An 11173-nucleotide genomic window follows, 5' to 3' on the forward strand; every position below is an offset into this window, starting at 1 on the left:
CAGTACCTCATCAGAGACTGAAGACTATGGTACAGGAGAGCCTACAGGATTTGGGGGTAGAATTGCACCTTCATAATAACGGGAATGGGAGCGGTGTGTCAGCCTCAGTTTCAATTTATTATGGTGACTTGAAAAAAATACTGCTGGATTTCCAGCATGAGTCCAGATAGATAGGATGGTTCTCCCTGTGAAAACCCACCTCTATGTCAACACCAAGGGATTGTATTAGGGCTTCTAAAACAGACATCCAAAGCATTGAAGAGAACAGCTCCAGTCTGATTCTATTGCAAAGTTATATTGAGAGAAAAAAGAAGTTAAATGTAGCTTGAGAAAAAACTCAGATTAGATATGATTGATCAAGTCAGCCAGAAAATATTCCCCTAAAAGGAGTTTCTCTCAAACTACCCCTAATGCACAGCTACTCTTAGCATGAGAAACATGAGCATTATGAAGAAAAAAAGCATATTCTCAGCAGAACTGTATAAGGTTTCTCTTTCATCTCTGCTGCTCTCATCTCCTAGCCATTGAATGGGGGTTCCATATTGAAATACAACTGACAATTCACCAGCACTTTTTTAAATTAGGAACTGAATCTGACTTTGTTCATATAGTAGAATATATGTGAGCTTGCCACATAACTAACTGAAGGGCTATTATGGTTTTTGGGTGACCATATCACCTGTCTATTTGTCCTGGAAGGGCAGCATTCCAATTTAGTAAAATGAAAGACACTAAAATTATGCTTACCTATAACTATCCCCATTGGATAAAGCAATATGTATGTTGGATGCATGTTACAATTTGGTAGTATTTTTTTTGGATATTATATAAATAAGTATAAATAATTTTAATGTACTAGTCATAATGTATGCAGGATTTAAAAAAATTGTCTATAACCATAATTCACTTTAAACACTTTATATTTCAGAAATATAAATAACAGGCCGGGCGCGGTGGCTCAAGCCTGTAATCCCAGCACTTTGGGAGGCCGAGACGGGCGGATCACGAGGTCAGGAGATCGAGACCATCCTGGCTAACACCGTGAAACCCCGTCTCTACTAAAAATACAAAAAACTAGCCGGGCAAGGTGGCGGGCGCCTGTAGTCCCAGCTACTCCGGAGGCTGAGGCAGGAGAATGGCCTAAACCCGGGAGGCGGAGCTTGCAGTGAGCTGAGATCCGGCCACTGCACTCCAGCCCGGGCTACAGAGCAAGACTCCGTCTCAAAAAAAAAAAAAAAAAAAAAAGAAAGAAATATAAATAACAATATTAAAATGACTGCTTAGGAGATGCATTCAAAGTACATATTTTGATCTTATATTCATACTATTGTAGAAAATACTTTTTAATTTATATGAATGTATGTCATCTAAAAACACTTCACATAACTATGCTAATTGTTCTTAAGTAATAAATAGAAACCAAAGTACAACTACAGACTCCACTTTTCAGTTTATACACTGAACTGTTCTTGCTTTTGCAGTGTAAGTATTTCAATCTGCAAATATTAAATAATTACCTTGCATAATTAGTTTTCTGTCAAAGGAAATTAGTATGTTTTAGTCCTTATTATTCTTCTGTATTACTAAATTTACTCCTATCTTTGTGGTCAATTTTTGTGTACTCCTAATATGAGCATTTTTTTTTTTTTTTTTTTTTTTTTGAGACGGAGTCTCGCTCTGTCGCCCAGGCTGGAGTGCAGTGGCCGGATCTCAGCTCACTGCAAGCTCCGCCTCCCGGGTTTACGCCATTCTCCTGCCTCAGCCTCCGGAGTAGCTGGGACTACAGGCGCCCGCCACCTCGCCCGGCTAGTTTTTTGTATTTTTAGTAGAGACGGGGTTTCACCGTGTTAGCCAGGATGGTCTCGATCTCCTGACCTCGTGATCCGCCCGTCTCGGCCTCCCAAAGTGCTGGGATTACAGGCTTGAGCCACCGCGCCCGGCCCCGGCTAGCTTTTTGTATTTTTTTTTTTTTTTAGTAGAGACGGGGTTTCACCGTGTTAGCCAGGATGGTCTCGATCTCCTGACCTCGTGATCCGCCCGTCTCGGCCTCCCAAAGTGCTGGGATTACAGGCTTGAGCCACAGCGCCCGGACTTTTTTTTTTTTTTTTTTTTTTTTGAGATGGAGTTTCGCTCTTGTTGCCCAGGCTGGAGTGCAATGGCGTGATCTCGGCTCACCACAACCTCCGCCTTCTGGGTTCAAGGGATTCTTCTGCCTCAGCCTCCAGAGTAGCTGGGATTACAGGCATGCGCCACCATGCCCAGCTACTTTTGTATTTTTAGTAGAGACAGCCATGCATGGCTGAACAGATGCTTTTCAAAACAAGACATACATGTGGCTAATAAGCATATTTTACAAATGCTCATCAATTATTAGAGAAATTTTAAAAAACACCCAATGAGATACCATCTCACACCAGTCAGAATGGCTACTGTTAAAAAGTCAGCAATAGATGCTGGCAAAGTTGCAGAGGAAAGGAAATGCTTATACACTGCTGGTGGGAGTGAAAATTAGTTCAACCATTGTAAAAAGAAGTGTGGCGGCCAGGTTCAGTGGCTCAAGCCTGTAATCCCAGCACTCTGGGAGGCCGAGGCGGGCGGATCACCTGAGTTCAGGAGTTTGAGACCAGCCTGACCAACGTGCAGAAACCTCGTCTCTACTAAAAATACAAAATTAACCAGGTGTGGAGCGCATGCCTATAATCTCAGCAACTCAGGAGGCTGAGGCAGGAGAATAGTTTGAACTATTATAGCTGAGATCGTGGCATTTCACTCCAGCCTGGGCAACAAGAGTGAAATTCCATCTCAAAAAATATAAAAATAAAAAAATAAATCCAGCAGTTTCTCAAACACAGCAATGACATAAGAGAAGAAAACTTTAGAGTGCTTATATTTCATATCCCAATAAGAAAAGCAAAAGTATCTATTCCTTTCAAACAATAAATGTATTATTTTATTATTTCCATTAAAAGTCATATAGTAAACAATTAGCCATATGGAAACATGTCTAGGAGGTACCAAGTTTCAAATAAAATTTAGCATAAAACTCAGAAATCAAGATAACAGGATTTGAACAGAGATATTCACTGTCACAAATTTACCCTGCAAAAAGAGGAACTGATGCTTTCATGAATCTATGTAACTCAGCAATTATCTACTCCATTTTCTACAGCCAAAATGGGAAACACATTTCCCCTATTCTTTTTCTTGGTAGCATTCTTAAACAGCCTTGAAATTTTATTGGAAATTACCAAACCAAAAAAAATACACCTGACACTGCTGAAAGAAATCATAGATGGCACAAACAAATGGAAGAAAATCCCATGCTCATGGATGACTAGAATCAGTATTGTGAAAATGACCATACTGCCGAAAGCAATCTACAAATTCAGTGCAGTCCTTATCAAAATACCACCGTAATTCTTCACAGAATTAAAAAAATTCTAAAATTCATATGGAACAAAAAAGAGCCTGCATAGCCAAAACAAGGCTAAGCAAAAACAACAAATCTGGAGGCATAACTTTACCTGATGTCAAACTATACTGTAAGGGCATAGTCACCAAAACAGCATGTTACTGGTTTAAAAATAGGGACACAGACCAATGGAACAGAATAGAGAACCCAGAAATAAACCCAACTACTTACAGCCAACTGATCTTCAGCAAAGCAAACAAGAACATAAAGTGAGGAAAGGACACCCTTTTCAACAAATCGTACTGGGATCACTGGCTAGCTATATGTAGGAGAATGAAACTGGATCCTCATCTCTCATCTTATACAAAAATCAACTCAAGATGGATTAAGGACTTAAACCTAAGATCGGAAACTATAAAAATTATAAAAGATAACATTGGAAAAACCCTTCTAGACACTAGCTTAGGCAAGGATTTCACGACCAAGAACTCAAAAGCAAATGCAATAAAAACAAAGATAAATATCTGGGACCGAATTAAACTAAATAGTTTTTACACGGCAAAAGGAACAGTCAGCAGAGTAAACAGACAACCCACAGAGTGAGAAAAAGTCTTCACAATCTATACGTCTGACAAAGGACTAATATCTAGAGTCTACAACAAACCCAAACAAATCAGTACAAAACAATCTACAACAAACCCAAACAAATCAGTACAAACCAAACAATCCCATCAAAAAGTGGACTAAGGACATGAATAAATGATTCTCAAAAGAAGATATACAAGTGACCAACAAACATATGAAAAAATCCTCAACATCACTAATGATCAGGGAAATGCAAATCAAAACCACAATGCAATACCATCTTACTCCTGCAAGAATGGCCATGATCAAAAGATCAAAAAACAGTAGATGTTGGCATGGATGTGGTGAACAGGGAACACTTCTACATTGCTGGTAGGAATGTAAACTAGAAAAGCCACTATGGAAAACAATGTGGAGATTCCTTAAAGAACTAAAAGTTGTACTACCATTTGATCCAGCAATCCCACTTCTGGGTATCGACCCAGACGAAAAGAAGTCATTATTCGAAAAAGATACTTGCACGTGCATGTTTATAGTGGCACATTTCACAACAGCAAAATCATGGAACCAACCCAAATGCCCATCAATCAACAAGTGGATAGAGAAACTGTGGTATATATATACAATGGAATACTACACAGCCATAAAAAGCGAATTAACAGCATTTGCAGTAACCTGGATGAGACTGGAGACTATTATTCTAAGTGAAGTATCTCAGGAGTTGAAAACCAAACATTGTATGTTTTGATATGTGGGAGCTAAGCTATGAGGATGCAAAGGCGTAAGAATACAGTGGACTTTGGGGATTTGAGGGGAAGAGTAGAAGGGGGACGAGGGATAAAAGACTACAAATATGTTGCAGTGTATAATGCTCCAGTGATGGGTGCACCAAAATCTCACAAATCACCCGTAAAGAACTTACTCATGTAGGCTGGGCGCAGTGGCTCATGCCTGTAATTCCAGCACTTTAGGAAGCTGAGGTGGGTGGATCACAAGATCAGGAGTTCGAGATCAGCCTGGCCAACATCGTGAAACCCTGTCTCTACTAAATATACAAAAATCAGCCGGGCATGGTGGTGCTTGCCTATAATCCCAGCTACTTGGGAGGCTGAGGCAGGAGAATTGCTTCAGCCCAGGAGGTGAAGGTTGCAGTGAGCTGAGACTGTGCCACTGCACTCCAGCCTGGTCAACAGAACGAGACTCCCTCTCAAAAACAAACAAAAAAAGAATTTACTCATGTAACCAAATACCACCTGTACTTGAATAACTTATAGGAAAAAATTTTAAAAATAAAGATCTATCCTTAAATATATATGTGTATATATTATATATGTGTATATATTATTTTATATATATTATATATGTATATATTATATTTTACATATATATCTCTCTCTCTCTGTGTGTCCAGATCAGGAGTTCGAGACCAGCCTGGCCAACATGGAGAAATCCCGTTCTCTACTAAAAATACAAAAATTAGCTGGGCATGGTGGCGCCCCTAATTCCAGCTACTCGGGAGGCTGAGGCAGGAGAATCGCTTGAACCCAGGAGGCGGAGGTTGCAGTGAGCTGAAATTGTGCCATTGCACTCTAGCCTGGGCAACAAGAGCAAGAGTCCATATTAAATATAAACATAAATGTATATATATATACTTGATTATATATATATTCACGAAAAAATACACCTGAGAACATTTCTAAACTTATGCTAAGGAAAAGTTAAATGAGAATTTCTTACAAGTAAAATACATGATTAATATTAATTTTTATCTGAAATCCACCTCTTTTATGAACCTTGTTAATATTTTCTTACCTTTCAAGTCCTACTAATAAAATGCAATTTACAGTTAAATAATGGAAGTCAACATAAGTGAACAAATCTTTTCAAGGTGACAAACCCAGGGAGTGGTAGTGCTAATTAGAAAACAGATGTGTCTAGGCCACGCGCGGTGGCTCTTGCCTGTAATCCTAGCACGTTGGGAGGCCAAGGCGGGCGGATCACCTGAGGTTGGGAGTTCGAGACCACCCTGACCAACATGGAGAAACCCCGTCTCCACTAAAAATACAAAACAATTAGCCAGGTATGGTAGTGCATGCCTGTAATCCCAGCTACTCGAGAGGCTTAGGCAGGAGAATTGCTTGAACCCAGGAGGCGGAGGTTGCGGTGACCTGAGATCGCACCATTGCACTCCAGCCTGGGCAACAAGAGTGAAATTCCATCTCAAAAAAAAAAAAAAAAGAAAGAAAAGAAAGAAACAGATGTGTCTGACTGATATTCACCTGCCCCAGTCTGCTCACTTTAAGTGCTCAATAACCACCCTCTCAGGAGACGTTACACTATGCCCCAGGTGCATTTTACTTTGTAAGTTCTTGCACCATCTCACTTGGGTCAGGTTTTTCTTTGTCTTTTGGGATACCTTTTTTTTTTCCCCACAAAATTCAGAGAATTCAGAGGGCAGAAATTATTTCCGTGTTTTCCCCTCAATACCAGCATCTGATTGGCTGACCAGCATTGTGTCTCCAAGAAATGAAAGCTGGGTTGGGTGAACACAAAATGTCTCAAGGGGTTAGCTTTTCAAAGGAAGAGTATGCCAGGAGATGCCTCTTAGCCCCAGGGCATCCACCTACTCCCTTGAGAAGCTACACTCCATACCTCCAAAAACCTTCACCTGAAAACATTCTGATAAGATTTCTGTGCCTAAGGAAGATTTAAAAAAAAAAAAAAAGGCATAGAAATTTCATAAAATACAGTGTCAGGGAATTATTTTTTGCTTTCTTCTCATGAGAAATATTTTCAAACAGAAAACAATTTTAAGTGCCATCCAATGCTTTGTCAAAAAATGATTAACTAAAATACAGTATCAAAAACGTACACTAAAGGAAAAACAGTTGAGAACGTGAATTAGGAAAGAGAAGCTGGCATTTGGAAATGTCAGAAGGAACTGGAAATTTCGTATTTTAGTTTATTTGCAGTTTAAATCTAACTGCAGGCCAGAGTTAGGCTGGAGGAACGGGGCTGGGAAGTACACTTGAGACCCTGCTGGGAATGCATGTGAAAAATGCAGTGGAAAAATCAGTCCCCTGTGGAGTGTGAGAATAATTAAGGGGCAGGCAATTACACTGAGGAGGCTCTAGTCCCAGGGTTTCTACTTAACAAAAACTGCTTAACTGTACCTAACCAATTATTAAATATAGTTTTCTTCATCATGTACCTTATAAAAGTCTTTCCTTCAAGCTCCTCCCATGAACCACAAACTACAAAACATACTTTTGTGCTCTACAATTATTGAATCACTCTTTGATTAAATTCTTTAATTTTTTTGCGATGACTGCCACAGATTTTTAATAGGAGAAAACAGGAACGGGGAACCCCACGGACCAAAGCTCTTCCCATTCATGAACCCGCACCCCAAGTCAGGATTCTCCCCTCACGCTCCTCCCATGGTCCGTGCACAATCTGCTAAAGGCGCCGCGCTGCCAGTGCAGAGCTGGCGAGAGAGGGCTCCAGACCTGGGCACTGTCACTATGCAGGGAAGAGACAGGACGCCCGGGGGCGCGGCTGTCGGCGCAGCCGCCATCTTATGGCTGAAGGGGATTGAGATCCAGCTGGGCAAGCAGAATTCGGGGCGCAGATTGTGGAGATGACTGCGGGGAGGCCTGAGTCCCGCCACAGCCACTTCCCACCGGTTTCAACCAGCCCTTCCCTTCTCTCGGGATGTCGGACCGCACTCTCACCATTTCTAGGCTTCCAGGGGGTCCTGGCGTCTTGGCTGTGGATCTCCCAATACCTGTCGGTCACAGAGCCACGGAGTCTGGGCCTCTAAGAGCAGAGGACAAAGAGCAGCGAAGACGAGACCTGGAGCTCCGGCTGAAGCGAGAGACAAAGGCCGCGCCAAACCCGGAAGCCGCCCCGTCGGGTCCAGCTGCGTGTCTGATTGAACAGTCCCCTAGCTCAGAGTCCCTGATTGGATAATGTTTAAGACCCGCCCCTTCAGACCCTGAGTGACGGAAGATGTGATCAGATGCTGGGCTGAATGAAGTGTGACCGCCTAGGCTGCAGCCTTCTCAGGCAAGGCTTCCTCCGTGAGCTGAGCTAGGCCCACCCTAGAGGTTGTTTGCCTTTAATCTTGTGTGTAAGGTCATATGCTCTTATAAATAATATCCTATATGGCTATCACAAATGAAAAGAATACAACAATTGTTCTAAAAAAAAATTTTTTTTTTTTTTGAGACCGAGTTTCGCTCTTGTTGCCCTGGCTGGAGTACAATGGCGCGATCTTGGCTCACCACAACCTCCGCCTCCCGGGTTCAAGCGATTCTCCTGCCTCAGCCTCCCGAGTAGCTGAGATGACAGGCATGCGCCACCATGCCTGGCTAATTTTTTTGTATTTTTAGTAAAGACGGGGTTTCCCCATGTTGGTCAGGCTGGTCTCGATCTCCCGACCTCAGGTGATCCTCCCACCTTGGCCTCCTTGCAGCCGAGCCTCTGGGCTCGGCGTGAGCCACCGCACCCGGCCCAATAGTTCTAAAATTTTATATTTTATGACCTTCCTGGCTACTGGTCCTTTGAGCAGGCAGCCTGGGATTTTAAAAAGGAGGCAATTCTCTGAAATAAAATGCGAGCCACAAGTTGGGCGCTGTGCCTCACGCCTGTAATCTCAGTACTTTGGGAGGCCTAGGAAGGTGGACCACCTGAGGTCTGGAGTTCGAGACCAGTCTGGCCAACATGGTGAAACCTCGTCTGTAAAACAATACAAAAAAATTAGCTATTCATGGTGGCAGGCGCCTGTAATCCCAGCTACTTGGGAGGCTGGGGCAGGAGAATCCCTTGATCCTGGGAGGTGGAGGTTGCAGTGAGCGGAGATCATGCCTCTGCACTCCAGTCTGGGCAACAAGAGTGAAACTCCATCTCAAAAAAATAAAAAATAAATAAAATAAAATAATAAAATGTGAGTCACATGTAAATTTTAAATTTTCTAGTAGCCAAACTTTATTTTTTTATTTTTCTTTTTTTTAGATTTTAGACAGAGTCTCGCACTGTTGCCCAGGCTGGAGTGCAATGGCGTGATCTCAGCTCACTGCAACCTCCACCTCCCAGGTTCAAGCGATTCTCCTGCCTCAGCCTCCCGAGTAGCTGGGATTACAGGTGCGCGCCACCATGCCCAGCTTATTTGTAGCCAAATTTAAAAAGAGTTTGGCTCTGTTTTTTAAAAAGAAACAAAGAACAGGTGAAATTGATTGTAACAATTTAACCCAATATGTCCAAAATATCGTCATTTTAATGTGTGAGAAATATGTAATTATTAATGAAGTGTGTGTGTGTGTGTATATATATATGGAACTAAACCTTTGAAACTTAACTCGTATTTTACCTTTCTAGCACATCGCAGTTCAGACCAGGCACATTCCAGGCACCCAGTAGCAACGCATGGCCAACAGCTGCTACATTGAAGTGCAGCTCTGACATCAGGAGGGTGAATGGTCTGAATATCCCTTTTCTGCCAGAGGTGAGGGGACAGCCTCTCCCTACCAACATCTCTCTTCAGTTCTGGGGGTAGAACAGATAGTGGCCATAGAAAGAGCAGAGGGCAGGCCGGGCACAGTGGCTCATGCCTGTAATCCCAGTACTTTGGGAGACCAAGGCAGGTGGATCACGAGGTCAGGAGTTCAAGACCAGACTGACCAACATGGTGAAACCCAGTCTCTACTAAAAATACAGAAATTAGCAGGGTATGGTGGCGCCTGCCTGTAATCCCAGCTACTCGGGAGGCAGAAGAATCGCTCAAACCTGGGAGGCAGAGGTTACAGTGAGCTGAGATCACGCCATTGCACTCCAGCCTGGGTGGCAGAGCGAGACTGCCTCAAAAAAAAAAAAAAAAAAAGAGCAGAGAGCAACAGGAATAAAATAACCACAGGTAGACCACTGCTGGCCACGTCTTGCCCTCCTTCCTTCTAGAGATCAGAAAGTGAACAAAGGATGATGTGGCCACAGGAGAAGAGAACCCTATGTCTTCAGGTCTGTCCACACTCTTGACCTCCAATTTTTAGATGAAAAAAATAGATTAAAGGCAAGCTTATTTTGCTCTTTGGCCTTGGCCCTTATGATTAGGCTGTGGTTGTCTATTTTCTCCTGTAGTGTGAGGAACTGTGTGGATATAAGCACCAATCACATGCATACAATATCTACATTATTTCTGCATTACTCAATATTACCTTACAAGACATCCAACTCTAAATCAGAGGGAAAAAAATAGTACCTTTAGGGTGTCCACTGTGAGAAGGTAAGTAGTACTGAATCTGTCATTAAATCCTGGCATCCTATCTGCACTGGGTGCATGTATTAGTTAGCTATTGCAGCATAACAAATCATCCAAAACTTATTAGTCATAATTGAAAGGGTCAGCCATTTGGGCTGGGCTCAGTGGGGCCATTTCTCTAGTCTCAGCTGAGCATTTTTAGACATGTATCATCAACTGCTTGTTGACTAAGCAGCTGTGTTTCTGGGAGTGAGCTTCTGCTTCTGGAGCTGTCAACAGGGGCAACTTTTTTCTTCATTCCATGGTATCTTATTCTCCGGCTGGCTGACATGGATTTTTCCCATGGAGATGGCAGCATTCTGAAATAAAAGCAGAAACATTCAAGACCATTTGAGCTTGGGCCCCAAACTAGCCCACTGTCACGTTCACAGGTTTCTACTGCCCTGAGCAAATATGACCTGCCAGATCTAGCGTTCAGAAAGCAGATAGTGGATCTCAATAGAATAACTGTAAAAGCACCTGGCAATGGGCAGGAATATAGGAGGATGAAAAATTGCGACCATTTTGGCAATCATTATTATTCTGCCCTTTTTAATGTACATGGTTTATAGAACTCTTCCACAGAAAGAAACTTGTCCAAAGACTAACAGCTACTAAGTGGCTGAGCTGAGATTCAGAATAAATTCTGTCTGACTTCAAAGTCCATGCACCACCGTAGATAACACTGTTACAGAATCTGCCCTAGTCCTTTGAAATCCTGGAGAGTGAAACTTCTACCATAGAGGACAGATGTTCTTTAGATTCATGCCAATATGGTACTGTTTATTATTGAGAATAATTCTCTCAAGAAATTTCAGAAGCAGATGGTGGCTTAAACCTGTAATCATAGTACTTTAGGAGGCTGAAACGGGAGAATCACA

General features: G+C 42.2%; 1 protein-coding gene across 5 annotated transcripts in view; it reads right to left on the reverse strand.

Annotated features, from left to right (window-relative positions):
• Window positions 1-7878, reverse strand: part of LOC102132491 (uncharacterized) — a 37571-nt gene extending 29693 nt beyond the window's left edge. For 4 of the 5 annotated variants that reach the window (XM_074026586.1, XM_065536197.2, XM_074026587.1 and 1 more), the window contains exon 1: window positions 7732-7878. Coding sequence is in view for 1 of the 5 variants with exons in the window: in XM_005588583.5 (XP_005588640.3) it covers window positions 7732-7734 (3 nt within the window). In the remaining 4 variants the exon portion in view is untranslated. Of the gene's footprint in view, window positions 1-6562; window positions 6650-7720 lie in introns of all 5 variants that reach the window. The other variant, XM_074026588.1, reaches the window with a different exon arrangement.
• Window positions 7879-11173: the final 3295 nt, after the last annotated feature.

Source organism: Macaca fascicularis, chromosome 19, assembly GCF_037993035.2.
Source record: "Macaca fascicularis isolate 582-1 chromosome 19, T2T-MFA8v1.1".
NCBI classification, from domain to species: Eukaryota; Metazoa; Chordata; class Mammalia; order Primates; family Cercopithecidae; genus Macaca; species Macaca fascicularis.